The sequence below is a fragment of the Condylura cristata genome, unplaced genomic scaffold (assembly GCF_000260355.1).
Source record: "Condylura cristata isolate star-nosed mole 26May11 unplaced genomic scaffold, ConCri1.0 scaffold00032, whole genome shotgun sequence".
NCBI classification, from domain to species: domain Eukaryota; kingdom Metazoa; phylum Chordata; class Mammalia; order Eulipotyphla; family Talpidae; genus Condylura; species Condylura cristata.
In genome coordinates, this window is record NW_004567133.1 from 2,835,452 (window position 1) to 2,855,072 (window position 19,621).

General features: G+C 45.3%; 1 protein-coding gene across 1 annotated transcript; it reads right to left on the reverse strand.

Moving 5' to 3' along the window:
* Window positions 1-9,184: 9,184 nt before the first annotated feature.
* On the reverse strand, window positions 9,185-10,162 carry LOC101637022 (olfactory receptor 10AC1-like). The gene has a single exon (XM_004691646.1). It carries the CDS (start codon window positions 10,160-10,162, stop codon window positions 9,185-9,187), a length of 978 nt encoding a protein of 325 aa, XP_004691703.1.
* Window positions 10,163-19,621: the final 9,459 nt, after the last annotated feature.

A 19,621-nucleotide genomic window follows, 5' to 3' on the forward strand; every position in this document is an offset into this window, starting at 1 on the left:
GCTTGATACCACATACTGAGTTTCACTGCTGTCCATGGTGTCCACTCTGCTTCGATTTACTTCTCCCCGAGCCCTCACTGTAATCTCACTACACAAAAATCATTCACATTCATCTCACTCCCCCAGACCATAAATGCATTTATAACCAGGAGCAAGGTTGCATTCAGCTTTGACTCCAAGCACCAAGCAGAATGCCAGTAGCACACCAGGTCTCCCGTAGACATTTGCTCACTGGATGGATGGATGGATGAAGGAATGGGTGAATGAGTGAATAAATAGATGAATGAATGAATGAAGATCCAGTAATGAGTCTTCTGTAATGAGCTGTTTTTCTTCTCTCTCACCAAATGTAGTACAAAGTTAGGAGCATGCTAAGCTTCCTCTATTCACTTAAACTGGGGAAACCTGACCTCTGAAGGTGGTGAGCTCCATCTCCTTACACCTTTGCCATACTATTCTGTGCCAGTCACTCAAGCGTAATCAAGAATGTGCTGTTCCAGGGGTCATTGTCATTCCAAGATGTGGTGGTTGGCTTCACTGGAAGGAGTGGCAGTAGCTGGCCCCTGCACAGAAGATGCTGTACTGGGATGTGATGCTGGAGAACTATAGCCACCTGGGCTCAGTGGGTGAGGAGAGCACTCTCTGTCCCTCCATTCCACCTGAGCTCCTTTCTTTCCTGAGCTAATTAAAATCTCTTAAGCACTGAAAAGTGTTTGGACAGGGGTTTCGATGATTAATAAGTCTTGCTCTCATTTCACCTGCATTATTTGTTTGTGAGTTTACCTCCCCAGTAAAACACCTATTCTTTGGCCAAAATGTAAATGTTTATTGTACAGTCTGAACCTGCTGCTTCCTAAGGTGGTATAGCATCAGTCCTGTAGCTATTTCTCATGAACAGGGTGTCAAGTCACCAAACCAGCTGTGATCTCCAGGTTGGAGCAGGGGCAAGAACCATGAATAGAAGAGGAAGAATTACTCTCATGGAGTTTTCCAGGTGAGAAACAGCCTATAGGGGTTCAGTGAAAATAGCTTCTAAGAAGTCACAAAGCAAAATCTTGGATTTTTTTTTTGACTAATGCAGTTGTTCTTACAAGCCCCAATATTTTCTTTTTTTGCATTGAACTGGGGTGTAGGCCAGAGGTGCAAGATGGGACACTAGAGACAGAATGTGGAGCAAAACAGGCAGATGGCAGATGTACTGAAATGCATTGCTAAGGGAATCATTAGTGAGGCAGAGGTCTGCTGTGCCATGTGGGCTAGTTCCCAGGCTAGGGATTGAACTCAGGCTGTAGAAGTGATTGTGCTGAGACTTAATCCCTAGGCCACCAGGGAGGCCAAAAGCCCCCAATCTTTGTAAGCAGCTGTGACTATTTGGCCCTAAACCTTGAAATGCCCAAATGACTAAAGATCCCTGTCCCAATGCATATCAAATATCACTGCAGTACAGATTTTAAAGTTATTTTCTAGTTTTATTTATCATTTTATTTCACTGTGCTGTCTCCATCTCAAACCTTGCTTGCTCAGTCTTTCTAGAATCTTCAGTCTTACACTTTCCCCCCATGGTCATGCTATAGGCTTTCTCATCCTTTCAGGTATTTGTAGATTTGCTCTATTTTAAAATAACTGTGATTTTTGTGCCACTAATTTTTCTAATTGTCTTTTCTTTCACTAAAAAATGCCTCAAAAACTTATTTGCTATACCTGTTTCAGTTATTCTCCTAACACACTTCCAAGCAGAGGAAAGCCACTTCTATAACTGTCATCTCCCTGAAGTTCATCTCTGTGTGACACTTACTCATATTCATCTTTTTGTTTCTACATAGAAAATTTCTGGGTTCGTTAGTGGCATTCTATTTTCTACTAAGTTCAAATTGTTATGTGATCCTTTGGTGGGGGGGGGGGTTGGAGGTAAGAATGAGAGCTTTTCCCCTATTATTCTAGTTCTACAATTTGGTCACAGTGGAGTCTTTTAATCTTCTCATTTTACTATTTCTTTTTTGATCCCCTATGGCCTGTTGTTTTGATGTTTTTCCTTTTTAGGAGTCCATCTAGTCTCCTTCCACTATTGGCTTTTAATATCATCATCTCAATGATGGGAACTCACACTCAGTGCTTCCTTTCTTCCACCTAAACCTTGAGGTGGAAGAAAGGAACTCGTATTTCCTAAACACCTTTCTCTCCTGATTCCTTCAGGAAGACTAGTCTAGCCTTATTCTTCTCTTGTAACCTTAATATCTGTATCTCCTAATGAGACCTCCTTAGTATATCTTCCCCTCATCTAGGGATGCTAGAGCTTGTGATAGTCATTCAGTTTGAGTCTCTCCACATCTGTATTCAGTGGTGTGTCCTCTTGCTGTTTTGAAGTTGGCCATGGTGGAAATATTCTCACCATGGAAATTGCTAAATGCTACAGGTCAGGGCTGGTACATCAGCACATCAATGCCTTGAGTTATTTTTCCCTCTTAATCACTTTTATTTGTGTGTTTTCAGCTCCTTCCAATTTTACTATGTTAGGCTTGTTAATAGCAAAACTATTTATATTCATTGTCAATTATTTATGTGTATTTTCTATTTTTCCAAAGCCAATCCTTCTTACTAGGACATGTTTGTAGTGTAGGCTGCTGCTGACTTTACCTAGGCAATTAGATAGAACCCACAAACTCAATCTTCCTTCCAAACATTTCTGAAAAATTCTATAAGGCGACACTGGAGAGAGTAACTCATTTTTTTTTTCCTAGAACTTTTGCAAATTGATACCCCAGTAGATAGACAGCAGGACAGCCAAGACAAACTTTTTAGGCAAGAAAATTTTGACCAAAAAAGAGCATTATGGATATAATACAATTGAAAAACAAATGTGTAAGAAAACAAGCCTTGCTCCTTCAAGAAAACCAGTCCAGACTTGACTCATATGGGACAAGTCTGCAATGTAAAGTAGATTTTCGTCCTAATGCATACCTTGCAAGGAGATTTCAGTGTGATGGACATGGGAACTTCTTTCTCTACTCTAAGCTTGAAACACCACATTCTGGAGCACACCCACATGAATATAACCAATGTAGAAAAGCTTTGAATTATGACCAAACCCTTAATGCTGATCAGGGAACTGACAGTGACAGTGGCAAGAAATACCACAAATGTGCTAAGTGCAGGAAAGGCTTTTCCCACAAATCAGAAGTCATTAAACACCAAGGAATCCACAGAGGTGAAAAGTCTTGTTGTTGCAAACAGGGGGATGGCTTCAGGGAAGTGGTTTGCCTCAATAAATGTCAGAGAAATTGTCCAAAAGAGAAACCTATTGAAAACAGCAATTGTAGGGAAAAGGTTCCCCAAAAGACAGGCCTCCTTCTCCTGGAGAAAGTTTTTGCTGGGGAGAAGTCTTATAAATGTTCAGAATGTGAGAAAACCTTCTCCCACAAGGTACTCATTGAACATCATAGATCCCTCACAGGAGAGAAACCCTATGGCTGAAGAGAACGTGGAAAATCCTTTTCCCGGAAGCCATGCCTCATGATCCATTACAGAATCCACACAGGAGAGAAGCCCTATGGCTGCAGAGAATGTAGGAAAACATTCTCCCAGAACACATGCCTCACTATACACAAGAGAACACACCTGGGTAGGAAACCCTATGAATGTTCTGATTGTGGGAAAACATTAGCCCAGAAGGAAAATCTCATTAGACATCACAGAATTCATACTAGGGAGAAACTGTATGGATGAAGGGAAAGAGAGCAAGGTTTTTCATCAATAAATCTCAACACATCCAGTACTCTGAGTATTCTAGATGCGAAAAACAATCAGTAAGAAGTCTAATCCACGTGTGTAGAGATTCATACCGAAAACTTTTCTGAAAAGTTGGAGAATTAGGAATAGCTTGTTCTCTTGAAACTGGAAGGATGGAAGGATGATGATGCACTAGAGTGACATAAAATGTATTTAAAGTGTAGCTTTGAACTATGTGAATAAATTAAATTATTAATACAAAAGATGTTATAAATCAGAGTGATTCCATATATATATAGGGTTTATGTTGCTGAGTAAGTTACATAAAAAGAATTGTATTTATTTTTGAATTGCCTTGATAACTGTACATAACTGTGAATTTGTAGACATATATACATATAGAATGACATCAATCTTTCCACAGTAAATTCCACCCTTTTGCCTTTATAATATACTTTATAACTGGAACAATATGACTTTGTTATTAAACAAGAGGTCTGTATTGTTACTAAACAAGAGGTTATTAAACACAGTATGTATATGATTTATTGTTTGCTGGCAAAAATTACTGAACTCTTGGGTCTAGAAACCAATAATTCCATGACATCTGATACATTTCAATCAACTAGTTTATAAATTATATTAACTGAGTAAGAGTAGGACCCATTCTGGCAGTGTGGACCATCTAAAAGTGAAAACAATTCCACTGTATACAACTCAAAAGGATGGACAATGACAGTAACATTCTTTAAATGTGTGATTTAGTGTGTGAGATTTGCAGGTGTAGCTCTCTATAGGGAATTAATTAGAATTAAAGTTTGTTAGTTGAAGCTATAGCTGCCCTGTGGATTTAATTTTGATTACCCAGGATGTTAAAGACTAAGGGAGAGTTCGCACTAAAATAGTTCATAAAGTCAAAAATTTCAGAAATCTACATGTAGGGTAAGGACAAACTAGAGCAAAGTGTTCACTGGCATAGGAATCTTATCTGTCCTTCCTTGGACTTGAATTTTCCTTCTTCCTATTCCAGATGAAAAATCAAACAACTAGCACAGAAAATTGTCCTGGCCTTAGAAACAACTTATAGGAGCAAACACAAAATATTTGGGCAGGAAGATACCAGCAACTCACATTTGAGCTAAACTACTCCATGGTATTGCTATAACTTCTGCGTCCACTTTGTTTGGCCAAGTGGCCTGTGGGAACCTTAAATTGACACCAGCTCCTCACACAAATGCAAGTCTAGACAGCAACTGCAGGGTCATAGCAAACAGAAGTTCCTGATCAGCCATCCCCCTTGCCTCTCAGCGCTTGTAGGTCTGATGTGCCCTTATCTGAGGAGCTCACCAAATAGCCACTCTGAGGTTTGAATTGACTACCCTGGCCCTAACCTGGGCCCCCCAAGCACTCCATCCAGGTGTGGGCTGCACGCTGCCTCGACCCCTCTCATGCTCCAGTGGTGTTCTTCCTTCAAGACCTTTGTATAACTTCTTTATTTTATTTATTTTTTTAAATATTTATTTTATCCATACAGAACTGGGGTACAGGCCAGAGATGTGGAGGGTGAGAGGCTTCACCATAGAGTGGGGAGCAGAACAGGCAGATCAACGAAGTACACTGCTGAGGGGAGCAGCGGGCAAGTCAGGAGAGGTCTGCCGCGCCATGTGGTCACCTCCAGGGCAGGCAGGGATCGAACTCATGCGGAAGTGGCTTTAGCTTCTTAATGCTGTGCTTTAACCTGCTGCACCACCAGAGAGGGCCATAACTTCTTTATTTTAATTCACTGTGGCCCGTTGTGGAAGGAGCTTGCCATTCAGCTCCCTCTGCCCCGCTAAACAAGGGTTAATGTAACAAAGTCCTAACAGCTGGCATCACAGACTGACCAAGGATGGTGCCTTTGAGCTGTGAATGGCTAACAGTTCCCCCAGGTGGAGACTCCTTTTAGGGGCTCACCATTGCTTTGCATCTATACTGAAGCATTTCCTGCCCCAAAGTACAGGCTCCAATGGAGAACTGGAGGCCTCCAGAACCTTGAGCTTTGTTCATCTGAACTGGTTTGAGGTGCTGTGTTTTCTCCTGCTTTAATGTAGAGGGTGGACTTCTGTTGTGGTGTTACACTTGGGGAGGGGGTGTGTCCTCACTCCAAGCAGGAGTAAGAGATTTGGGTAATATTTTCCCAAAGTCCTGTGGGCTATTAGTTAATAGCAGGGACACCCAAGAGGCAACCCTACTTGAGTGTAGGCTACCTGATAAAGATGCCCGGGTACCTTTAGGAGACAGAGAGGCGCCTCTCCCCTGACTGCTGTGCTCGCAGGCCTGGAACCCCAAGTCCTAACCAGTTAGACAGGGGCACCCTAGCTTAGTTCCTCTGCTGCTACACACCCTGCTGCTCTCACACTTTGTCCCTACCCCATGGGCTATAATTTCAGGTTCACCGCTGGCATGTGACGGCACATGATCTAACAGCTCCTGGAAAGGGCCTGAGCAACTGGTGCCAGGACCACCGATAAAGGGGAAGAAGTGTGAAAGCTCCTCACTGAATGTAACGGCCCTGGAAGCAGCCTGGGGTCTGCTCTGAGCGCAGTGTGCCCACCTGCCAGGGCACTGGTTCTGTGATGGGGGTCCAGGGCCAGCCCCGGTGATCCTGCCCCGGCTGTGCCTGGCAGAGGCGGGGGCCACCCTGATCCTGGTAAGGCTGACTGGGACAGCCTGGGGAGGAAGTGTTGCCTTACAAGTCCAGCTGCAAATGCCAGGTGCACCCAGCAAGATCTTTCCAGTCACAGTCCGTAATCAAGCAGGCATGATAAAGAGGGAGAAACAGGTTCAAAACTGTGTGGTATATTGTAAAGTTGCTGAGAGAGTAGGTCTTAAAAGTTCTTATCGTGGAAAAAGAATTGTAACTATGAGGTGATGGGTGTTATCTCAGCTTTTGCGGTGACTACCTCTCAATGTGTCCAGATATCCGATCGTTGTGTCAATTTTAACTCAATAAACAAAAAGAAATGGCAACTCACAACCTCAGTGTCTCTAGATTCAAAATGTTTTAAAACTTTGAATGTACAGCGGGAGGAAGAAAGGGAGGGAGGTCAGTGGGCAGTGAGAAAGTCTGACTTACCTCCCAGAGATTCCTAGCCAGTATTTCCAAGAGACCCCAAATGTCTCACTTTTTTTCTAGAACTGAGGAAGCAGGGCCACTGTCAGTGGTCATGCCAGACCTTTGTCCCACCTTAGACAAAGAAGTAACTGATCTTGTGCTCCAAAGTAGCCACACCTGCCTCTGGTCAGTGCTGCACCATCCATTGAAAGCTGGTCAGAGGCAAATGGTCTCTTTGATGTGGCTATTAGTCTCATGGTGTAGCGCCTCAATAACAAAGGCACTGGGAGACCCCTTGGTCCTGGGAGAGGTGCTAGAACAAAGTCCTTTCTGCCAAAGGGGCCAAGCCTGGGTGCTGGCAAGACCTGTGGAGAATAGCCGCCCATCAGTCTCTCCAGAAAAGCAAGAAATTATTCATACCTGTAAGATTTGGGGAGCAGGTATGGGGAGGTGTCCAGTGTTTCTAGCAAGAATTTCCTATGTCCTCAGGTTCCCAGCCTCAGAGGAGGCAGAGGTAAGTAAGCATGGCGGTGGCACACGGATGGATGGACAGAGACGGTCTCTCAGGGACTGTTGAGTTTCTTGATGATTCCATTCCTGCTGCTCCATCCTGCCTGCTCAGGGAGAATTCTCCTCCAGTTCCAAGCCAGCTTTCATAGCTATACAATCTCTCTGGGCAGGAGGTGGGAGGGGCAGAATCCAAGTGCACTGATGCTGCCTCAGGCTGGCTTTGAGGTACAAGCAGGTCTATCAAGTTTGGGGAGTACAGTTACTATGCCAAGTTGTAAGTTTGTTGCTTCAAGTCATCTTAGCTAGTCAGTCAGATCTGAGGATGGCTAGGTGGGGGTTCTCACGGCCCACTCTGACACTCTTAGAAAACACCCCAGAAAATTCGTTTTGTAAGGTTTTTACACTTGGTAGGACTCAAGCTATAGCCAAAACCTCTGTCCTATTTCTTGGTCAGATATTAAGAGCTGCCAAGTTTGTGGGTCTTGGGTCTTAAAAGAATAGGGTCTGAGATTGGCTTTAAAGAGTTCACAATGTAACTGTGTGTGTAGGGGAGGGGTTACATGAGGGGGATGTGAAGCAGACACTAAAATTGTATTTTAGAGCAACAATAGTTATGACTGAAAGGAGGAAGGGAAAGGTCCTAGTCCATTCAGGTTGCTAGAACAGAATACCACACATTGGGCAGCTTATACATAACAGAAATTTATTTCTCACAGTTTTGGAGACTGAAAGTCCAAGGTCAAGATGTCAGCAGATTTGGTATCCAGTGATTGGCTTCCTGGTTCACATATGGTCATCTTCTTGCTTTGTCCTCTCACAGTGGAAGAAGAAGCTCTCGGTCCCTTTTATAAAGGCACTAAACCAATTCACGAGGGCTCCACCCTTCTTATACTATCATTGTGGTATATGTGCATGAGGGACACCCACAAACATTTAAGCTATAGCAGGTAAGTTTTGGGGGACTGATCACTGAATATTATAAGGCATTTTCACATGGGAAAAGAGAGGTACTGTTCCTGGGGCTTAAAGTAGTATAAGCAAATGTGTGACTATTATGAGGACTCATCTTTCTTCACAAATTAGCTGTAGTTAATTTTATATACAGCAAAGTACACAAAACTTAAGTATGCATCTTGTTGAAGTTTTACACACACACACACACACATATACCCATATATAATCATGACCCAAACAAAAATATAGAAACTTTTCAGTGCCTGAGCAATCTCTCTGTACTCTCCATCAATCCATCAATCCACGGTGACCATATTATCAACTACTTTAGGTTAGTCACTGACTTGTATTTAAATGAAACTATATAGCATGCATTCTTTGCATCTTGCTTCTTATGTCTATGTTATCCTTATTTTTCATCAGTAGCAAGACATTCTTTTTCACAACTGTGTAGTATTCCGTTGCTGATGTGCCACAAGTTGGATCTCTTCTGCGTTCATGAACATTGTATTGTTTTCAGTTTTTGTCTATTATAAATAACATGGCCATAAACTTCTTACATTCCATTAGTCCTCCTTTCTTTCAAAGATACTGTGTGGCTAGAGTATAGAGTAGTAATTCTCCCCTAGGGGACATTTGGCAGTGTCATATGACATTTCTGATTTTTAAAAGTTGGTGGGGGGGGTGTACTACTTGTATCAAATGGGTAGAGGGACAAGGGATGATGCTAAACCTCCTACAATGGACACAATTCCTCCTACCCCATCAGAAGCCAAAGAATTAGGCTGGAGTCCAGTTTTGGAGGCCTTTGTATGCCACACTCAGCTTTCTGTCCATGATGACTGGTGAGATTTCCATCAGTGGTAGACACTGAAGAATGAACACTACCTGCCTCCAGCACTAGGTGACGTCAGCTTCGTCCAAGGTCCCTGGTGTCCTGTGGCTGAGTACCCGCAGCAGTGCACCCTGCATGTCCCGGTTCCTCAGCGTGTAGATGGCGGGGTAGAGCAGCGGTGTGAGATTGATGTAGATGAGCGATACCAGTTTGTCCTCCTCCAGTGAGCGGCTGCTCAAGGGTCTGGAGTACATGGCTGTGGCACAGCCATAGTGGAGCACAGCCACGGTGAGGTGTGACGCCACGGTATTGAAAGCCTTCCGGCGGCCTTCAGCCCCACCCACCCCCAGGATGACCACCAGCACCCTGGTATAGGAGAGCAAGATCAGGACCAGAGGCAGCACCAGCAGCAGCAGGCAAGCTGCTAACAGGACGTGTTCCTGCAAGTCCCGGTTCCCACAAGCCAACAGCAGCACCGCGGGAAGGTCACAGAAGACATGGTTGACTAAGCCCCCATGGCAGAAGGGCAACTGGAAGATGACTGTGGTGAGGCCGATGGCCAGGACAGAGCCCCCAAAGCAGCAGGAAGCAAGGAGGCGCCAGCAGAGCCCAGGGGTCATGAGCTGAGGGTAGTAGAGGGGGCGGCAGATGGCCAGGTAGCGGTCCAGGGCCATTGCCGCCAGCAGCAGGCACTCAGAGCCCCCCAGGGCCACAAAAAGGCCCATCTGGGCTGCACAGGTGGCTGGGGCCACTGCCTGGCCACCACGAGATAGGAGGAAGCCAGCAAGCATGCGTGGAGTCAGCACCAAGGTGTAGGCAACCTCCACGGCAGACAGCGCCCCCAGAAAGAAGTACATGGGGGTACGCAGGGCTGGATCTGTGATAGCCAGGCCCAGGATGAGCAGATTTCCTGCCAGTGTGGCCAGATAGAGTGGCAGGAGGAGGGCAAACAGCAGCACCTGTAGCTCCTGGGGCCACCCAGAAAAACCCAGGATCACAAATTCCAGTGGGGTTGTCCAGTTTGACTCAGGCCAGTGACTCATGGTGGGACCTGGGAGTGGACAGGCAGGCATGGTGGAGAAGAGCACCCATGATCCAGCCCTCCAAGAAAAGACCTGTCCCTTGCCTCTTCTAGGCTGGACCTCTATGCCCAGCCTTGTATGCCCGACAAAGATCCCCTTGCTCCCCATGACTACCCCCCCCTCCTCCAGGGACTCAGGGTCCTCTTCCCACTTCAGTCCTTTCCACCCCTCATTTTCTCATGTCTAGGGCCCTCCAGGAATTCAGAGGTCTAGAGTCACTACCCCCTCTTGCCCTGGCGTCCCAGGCCGTGAATTCCCTGGCACCTGGGTGTCTTCTGCACCCCTAACCACCCACGCCAGTTCCACCCATACCTCCAGAGCCAGACATCCTGTGTTCCTGCCCACAGCACTGAGGCTGAGGGGCTGAGCTCCTGCACAGCGAACCCACAGAAGGAATTTCCACCAGGCTGCCTCTTTACCAAACGAGCTGGTTCTTGGTGATGAGATGGTCACACCTGCAGGCAAAGCCGGTTGGCTTAAAGGGCTCGGGCATCCTTATCTGAGGCATGCCTGACTCCCCCTGCACTCGCCTCTTGAGGCCACGCCCGCAGCTCGCTGATAGGCCAGGTGTTCCTCTCCTTGCCTGCCCTGGTGTTTTGCTTTGCTTTATTGATATTTTCCATTTCTTCCTCTTACTGGCTGCACGGCTGACGCTCCCTGAACACCGGGTGAGCAGAGTCAGAGCAGCAGCTACTGCTATTGCACCTGCAGCTACTTGTTGGCTTTTGTGACCTGCAGGTGTGTTCTAAGCTTTCCATAGACACAGGTGGAATTAGTCATTGCAAAGGTGCTGTGAAGCAGTAGGTGTTACTGTTACGAATGATTTTGGGCTTGGAAGTTGAGACCTAGGGGTTGACCCACTGAAGGGTCGCCCATGTCTCCCTTAGCTGGGCTTTGTGTCTGAGTCTGACTGACTTCAAAGTTTGTGTGTTTAAGAAATAGGAATCCACTCTTCCCTATACCCCTCTTATCTGCCTGTTTCTTCCCACTCAAATGAGGAAGTGGAAGGTGACTAAAGGGAAGAAGGAAGCAGACTTAGGGGGAAGAGGGGCAGAAATAGGGAGTGTATGCCTGCCAAAGCCAGGACGAGGTCCACAGTGAGAGCTTTCCCCAGCTCAGTGGTTCAGGGGCATCTGCGAGGCGGGGTGTAAGGGGTGAAGGGGAGGGAGAGAAAGTCAGAGATGACAAAGAGAGGTGGGGGGAAGGGAAGAAACACAGAGTGGGGAGACAGAGAGAAAGAGGAAGAGATAGAGGGAGAAAGACACAGAGAAAGAGAGAGACAGAGTGATCAACAGGGAAACAGAGAAAGGCATACACAAAGAAAGAGAAAGTGAAAATGACAGGGAAAGAAATACAGAGGCAGAAAGACAGGAGACACAGTGAAAAACAGAAGGAAAGAACAATAGAGAAATAGGCAGAGGGAGAAGACAGACGGGAGAGACAGAAAGAGAAAGGGACCCTGTGCTCCTGCCTCCCAGAATTCCCCCACCTCAAGCATGGTTTCCGTCGTGAAGCCTAGCAGGACTTCATTCAGTCCCGGGCACCCGCACCCCAGGGGGCATCATCATGCCAAGGCATGCCTGTGGGAAGAGCAGAGTGTGTAACATTCATCAGAGGAGAGTTCAGACACAGGGCCACCAGACCCCGAATTCTAGCCAGATTAAATCCTCGGGTCCCCAGTTGGCCAGGCCAGTCTCTCCACCCATCTATGGTGGGCATAGTTGTCCTGGAAGTGGCCAGGGGATCGGGCCCACCCTGACCAGGTGACTGGAGTACTGGCTGGAAGAAGCCCAAGTTCCAGTCTTCACCCTCCGTACCCACCAGCATGGTCTCACGCTCCACCATCGCCTGCTCCTCAGACAGACATGCACGGTCACATCAGAATGTGTTGTTCCCCCCTGGAAGCGCCCTCATTCTTCTGGGCCAAACACTGTTCCAAACATCAGTAGCAGAGGCTCACAGGAGCATCTTGTAGAAAATGGAGGGCAGGTGAACTAGACCATCTCTTTCTCCCTGATCTTCCAACTTCTGTTCCCGCAACTCAGTAACAGACGAGTTACTTAATAGGTTTCCCAGGACCCACTTAAGGGCCTGGCTTGATGTAAAGCCCCAGGGCCTCATTAGCGATCTTCTCTCCCTCCCCTTAGAACCTAAGGAGCATGATGGTCTCAGAAGACTGGGGGGTTGGAGAGATGATGGGGAGATGACTTGGAAAATCAGAAATGGTATATCCCAGGGGACTCTGAAAGTTTTGAGCCAAGTCACAGCTGGGGATAAACTTAAACCTGAGGGAATAATAGCCCAAAGCTATAGGTAGCCAGGTCCCTGAGGGAGAAAAAGAAAATTACTTCTCTCCCCAAAGTTTATAGCAAGGGGATGCCAGGAAGCAGATGATCTCAGACTGGACTGACCACTGTAGTTGATGGGGATAGAAGCCAACATCATCTTCACTGTCATCACCACCATCGTCACACCACTGGGAAGTACCCAAAAGTGCTAAAGAACAAAACCTAACAACATCTGTGTTGCAGAATCCTGTGTTTTGTATCCTGACATTCCCATTTAATGTTGAATTATACAGTCTTATGTTGCTTTTTTAAAAACTGCTTATTTTTAATTTATTTTTTGAAATGTAGAATACCTACTTCAAAATTCACAGGGTATAAAATATAGTCATGCCCAAGAAACAGCCTCCAAATTAATCCAGAGGCAACAACTTTTACCAGGTTTGTTTTTCTCCTTACAGAGATATTCTAGGTGTACACAACATGTTTTGCCCATGTACATTATTTTAAATTTACAAAATATTAACAATATTCTCAATAAATCACGTATATGTCCTTTTCACTTAGCAGTTATCTTGGGAATCACTTTAGATCTTTTCCGTTTATTGAACAAACCCTTCCATCCTGTTCGCCAGCTGCTGCTCCTCTACAGCGATACAAAAATATCCAACCATTCAGTTGTCACTGTGAGGCCAGTGTGGATCCTGTGAGCAGGACTAAGGCATAAAGGCAAGGCGGGACTTGGTCATGATCACACTCCACTGAGGACACGGCGGCTCTGGACTTCCGTTGCAATGTTCCTTGGGCACGTAGGTTGTTCTCGTAACTTGCTATTGCAAGTAGTGCTGCGATGAGCATAGGAGACAAACTGCTCTTCAAATTAGTATATTCGCATTCTTCAGGGAAACCTAGGAGTGGAATTGCTAGATTGTATGGTAGATGTATTTTTAGTATTTTTCATATTTCCTCGCCCCACCTTCACCAGTGCTTGTTGTTCCTGGCCTTCGGGATGTGGGCTGCTCTCCAAAGTGTGACAGCTCTCTGGTTATGGCTGTAATTTCGCTGGTGGTAAGCAATGGTGAGCGCTTTTTTTCATGTGGTCATCTGAATGTCTTCTTTGGAGACTTATCTATTCAGCTCTCCTGCCCATTTTCTGATCCTTTTCTTTTTGTTGAGTTGTGCGAGTCACAGATCTTGGATATGAGCCCTTTGATGTAAGATGCGCAAATATTTTCTTCCCCTTGTAGGGTATCTTTTGTTTAAATGACAGTTTATTTTGCTGTGGGGAAGTTTTTCAGTCTGATGTAGCCCCATTTACTTTGGCTTTTGTCTCCTTTCCCACTGTCATTTGTAAAACCCTAGACTGATTTCTAACCAAGTGAAAATCATTAAATAAAACAGTCTGGAAACAGTGAATCTTGTTTGCACTTTTTTTTTTTCAGGGTTAGCAATATCTAAAAAAGCTGAATTAGTGAGCTGTGGAATGAAATCAAGCAACCTAATACATTTGTAATTAGAATCTGAAAAGTGAAAGAGAGGTAGGGAATGTATTTGAAGAAATGAAGAAAAATTATAGATTCAAACTCAGTAAAATCCAAGCACAGAAATGGGGAAGGAGGGAATGAAATAACTTAAAATCAGGAACAAAAAGAAAATAATGACTCTAAATAAAAAGACTATAGGCAGAGAAGTAAATATAGAAGTGACAATTTCTTATCAAAAACAGTGTAAATCTGAAGATAGTAGGCAGCATCTTTAAATTAGAAAAAGAAAAATCTGTTTCCTGTGAAAGTATCTTTCAAGAAAGAAGACAAAATTAAAACATTTTTTATCTACAAAAAGCTGAAGGAGGCCCCTCGATGGTGGTGCAAGAGGTTAAAGCACAGCACTATGAAGCTCTCCGCAGCCACTGCAGCATGGGTTCCATCTCCAGCCAGGGGTGAACCCTTGTGGCACGGCAGACCTCTCCTGTCTTACCCGCTACTTCCCTCAGCAGTGTATTTCAGTAGATCTGCCTGTTTTGCTCCCCACTCTGTCTCTGGTGGATCCTCTTACCCCCCACACCTCAGGCCTGTATCACAGTTCTTGTACGCATAAAGAAATAAATCTTTTCTAAAAAACTGAAAGAATTACCAACAATGATTCATCTAAGATATGGTAAGTGGATATTGGCAAAAAAAATCCTATGAAGTAGAAAAAGTCTTAGCTTGACAAATACATCAAGCTTGTGAAAATAGGTGGTGTTTAAGAGGGGTCTTCCTCCAGACAGCACAGGACGGACTCACTACTGGCATGATGCAAAACGTTTGGGAACTAAATGCCAGCTCTCCTCGGGTAGGTTTTGTGCAACCGCAGAAATAGCCCATGTGGCCCTCTGGAGCTCATAAAAGGGATTAATTAGGTAAAGGTAAAGAAAGCATTTTCATTAGCCACCTCAATAGGAAACAGTGCAGTAAGTGTAAGAAAGAACTTTATTTCCAACTGGAGCTGGGGTGGGGTCTGGTAAGCATATACATTTGACCCCTGCCAAGGCACAGATGCTATGCCCCAGCCCCTGTAGCTGCTGCTGAGTTTGTAAAGGAATAAGAAGTGAGTCTTGGGGGTGGGCTGTTTGAGCCGAGGGGTCCCTCCTCGCAAGCCCCTTGAAGAGCCTGCCATAGATGGCCTGTGTTCATCAATGCTTCTCAGGCCATCTGTCAGCGTCTTCCAAGCAGCCCCCTGATAACCCAGGAGGACAGCTAAAATGAGGGGATGGATCTGAGGCTGTCCACAGCCCTCTGTCTCCTCCAGCTTGGGTACCTGGTAAAATGGGAAAAGTTGGGGTTCTCTGGTAGGGGCTTCTGGTGCCTGGTAGAAAGCACCTCTGATCCTATGTGCAATGGCACCCTAAGGGGACATGGAAGAGCACCAGGAAGAGCACTGGGCAGAGAAGTCACTGTTTCTGACCTACCAGCAAGTGTCAGGTGGCTCCAAGCAGGTGGTCTGTGAGTTATCCTTCCAGGCTGGGTTTCAGCCTCCTAACTCCCTCCCTTGCCACCGCTTACATTCAAGATGAACCAACCCATCCGCTCACAGTTTGCCCCCTTCTTATCTGGGTCCCTGTTCTTCTACCTTGTTTCTATTCCATCCCACCAACTCATTCCTGCCCCTCCTCTGCCCTGTCTCTGTTCTTTGTGCCCCTTCCTCGATCTCTGGCTGTCTCCCCTTCCTCTGTCTCTCCGCTCCCCTCTTCCCATCTGTCCCCCACCCCTATCTTCTATTGTCCCCAACCCTCTCCCCTCCCACTGCATCATGCAGTTGCAACCTTGAAGAAGACTCTGAAGGCTGTCCTGGATTTTGGATTCCTGGATGGGAGCCGCAGAAGTGGTAGGGATGAGAGAGCCTGGGAGAAGCTGCAACAGCAGAAGCACTGGGTGCCACATAGCCAAGCGAGCAGGTCAGCTGGGGGGGGGGGCAGAGGGCACCGTGAGGGCAGAGGGAACGCCCCTTGCTTGCCTGCTTTCCATCCCGTCCACTCAACCCCTCTACCCTTCTTCGAGGCAGGTTCGCTGTCCCCACACTGCCCCCAGACCCCACCACCCGACCCCCACCCAGTACCCAGTCCCAGCTCCCATTCTCTCCCACAGGCCTGCAGTGTCTTTCTGTCACTGCCATGTCCCCCAAAACCCGGGTCACTGGCCTCAGCTTCCTAAGGACCGTTAGATTCAGACACTTCTGGCCGAGTGGGTCCCTGGAGCTCTGAACGCTTCCTGAGAGTCATAGCCTCGCTCCACTGCTGACCACGCCCACCCCCACCCCCACGGAGCCAGGCCCCACCTACCTGTACGTCACCTTGGGTCCTCCGCAGGCGCCCAGGAGTTAGCTCCGCCCAAATGCTTAGCTGTCTCGAGCGCACCAGCGGAGTCTCCGCCTATGGCCCCCGTGTCTGTCACAGTAGGCCCACCCACCAGCCAGTCTGCCTTCCTAGGCCAAGTTCCCAGACTGGGCCCCCAGCACCTTCAGCACAAAACCCCAAGTTCGTGGCAGTCCTGTCACCTATCTCTCCATTCTCTGCTCTTCTTGAACATTTGGCATATGTTTATAACAGTTAATATCCTTATTTAGTAATTCCTTAATCTGTCATTTCTTGGTCTCTTTCTATTGACTGATCTTTCTCATCACATGAAGAACTTTTCTGCTTCTTTGCGTGTCTACTTGTTTTACTGAAAGCTAGACTTTGTGAATTTTATGCTATTAGGAGACTATGATCTTGTGTATTATACCTTTAAATACAAGGAATTTCTTTTCTTGACTTTGTGCTGGGAGGCAAGGAAGTTGCATGAAAACAGTTTTGATACTCAAGCTGCTTTTAAGCTTTTATTTTTTGGTCAGGAGTGGCTATTAGCCTAGAGCTCACGTGACCCAACTCATGCTGTACATTCAACCCAACTTCTCCCTTGTGATAAGTCCTCCCCTTCCCCTGTTGGAGAGGATTTATCCCTTCCTGTGCGAGCTCCAGGAGAGTCTCACATCCCACCTTCTGGAACCTCCCCTCAGGGAGACTACCTAGCTGCTTGAGGTGCCTTCCCTTGCACCAATGCTGGGACAGTCTCTCCAAGCAGCACCCTGCACAATCACAGGGGTAACTTTTGCAATATGCCCTGCACCTGATGTCCAATATCCAAAAGCCATTGTCTATTTTATCCATTTTTGTTGTTTTGGCAGGAAGGTAAATCTGGTTCGTGTTACTCCATAATGGCTAATGTGGGAGATGTGAAATCATCTTTTGAGTGATTGCCTCTTTAAAGCTTTCAAAATTTTTGATGTTCTTAAATTTCACTTTAATAATAATAATCAAGTAATGACAAATCTTTCCTGTCCAGAGCACCATCCTTTTGAAGTCATCTTGAATTTTTAGCATATATGAAATGTAGTCACTTTCCCTTTGTGGATTTTCAACCACTGTTGAGACTGTTGAGATACTGTTGGTATCTGTTGAAATCTCTATTTTTACCTGTTACACATCACATTTTATTTTTGCCAAAGCATTTTGCAAAGCTCTTTGTCACAGTATCTTCCAACTCATTACTCCATTGGATTTTTATTTATTCCAAATATTCTTTTATTTCTGTCAGGTTACTATGCTCTTGTCTCTTTGAGGTGTTTATCTAAGGCAGTTCAATTTGCTTTTGTGTGGCAGAGTCCTTAGGTGGCCTTTTGTTTTCTCCTAAAAGGTCCTAGGAGGTCTCTGCTCTGCTTCTCAGCCTGGGTTTATGGAGGACATCTAAGCCTTGGAACTGACACAAAGCAATTCAGGGGACTCATTTCCCAAGTTCACCACTCCCCATGAACCATCTACAGAAGATTCCCCCTCCTTTTTAAAAGCATAGAATCCTTTACAAATGTGTGTTGTGGTGGACCTGAGGCACTGGAGAGTGTGCTGGCAGCACTCTGGGATGAACACCCACCACATTTGCTTCACTGACTTCTTGCTCCTGTTTGCACTGGCAGAGGATAGGTGTCTGCTTTCCAAACATGTGCAGAAGACACATTTTTAAAGTTCTGCCCCACAGATGCCTTGCTATTCACACGTTTTTTCACTGTTCCCAGGTGTTTTTTCCCCTCAAAGTCAAGTGTCATGTCTCTCCTCACGGGAATTTTGACATTTTCACTCTCATGAATCAACAACTCCATAGTAGTTCAATTTGATGGAATGATAGTTTGGTTTCTTTAATGTGATTTTTTTTTTTACTTGATTATCATTGTGGTAATTGGTGGGGGGTTACATTTTTTTTGTTGTTGTCTTTGTGACCTTCACATAATTTAACTTGGGGTATGCCACAGCATTGTCATGCTACCTGTCATACATTTCCCTCTTTGATGTTTTGATGTGCTAAGTTGGCTGGATAGTGTATCTGGGCATTACTGTGATGGAATAAGGAAATGGGCTTAATTTTGCCCTTAGGTGTAAGTTATCTTGCATTCATTTCTCTGACCTATTTAAAATACTCAAGAGCCAAATCTGAGAAGCTAACACACTCCAAGCTGAGTGGTGGTAAACATGGGGGTGGGTGAACCTCACCAGCAGCAGGCCTTGGCTAAAATGGATGGGTAACCCATGACTTTGCCTACCACAGACCTCAAGGTTAAGCCCAGAGGACTGAGAAAACAGCAAGTGTGGGGATCATACCTACAAGTCCCACCCAGTTCCTTAATGATTGCTCCTTCAGCAAGCAAAGCATTGTTCACCTCATCACTCTTAATCTAGTGTAAGGTAAAATAAAGTACATATAGCCTATTCCATCAAAAATCACTATTCACCTATCATAAGCCCAGCCAACAGTGCTCTCTCCCTATACCGAGTGTTGCCATTTTTTTATGGTGCAATCTTAGTAATGCTTTTTCCACTCGCATTTGTACTGTTAACGATTGAGTATCTACGTTTGCTAAAAGCATTAGCTGAAGACTTTCATCAAGTCAAACTCACCACTGTTATTCACTTACTTTGAAGGTCAACTCTATGATAGGGTAATGATTGTTTCCCAAATTCATAAATGTGAAAAACAATCTGAGGAAATGTACACTGTTCACACACTTTAGTTCTTTATTAAAGAAGCAGTTCTGACCCATTTGTATTTGAGAAGGGGTGGATGACAAAAAGTAATGGTCCTCTCACCTCTGCAAGTGTTTTACTTAAGCTACCCGTTATATTAAGTTCTAAGTTCACAGTGTAGGGAATTAGTTGCCATTAAAACTAACCATACATTACTTAATGACAGGGAAACCTTCTGAGAAATGCGTTGAGACTTTGTCACTGTGTTAACATCAAAGGGTACTTACACAAACCTATAAGATATAACCTACAACACACGAGGCTGTATGGTAGAATCCACTGGGACCACTGTCATAGTCATAGTTTGTATTTGACAGACATGTCATGAAGCGACACATGACTAATTTCCTGCACAAAACTATGCACAATCTACCACTTAATTCCTGTTATGCAGCATATCCACATACATCTAGGAAAACATGGTGTGTAGACCAACAAAAATGGTAAACATTTGTGATTTAAAAAAAACTTTATAAAAGTATAATACACATGCAGAAAAAATACACATTATCTTATGTTCACACAACACTCAGATATTCAGCA

Coding starts and splice junctions, on each gene's coding strand:
- LOC101637022 (XM_004691646.1), bottom strand. CDS start 10,162: ATGAGTCACTGGCCTGAGTCAAACTGGACAACCCCACTGGAATTTGTG.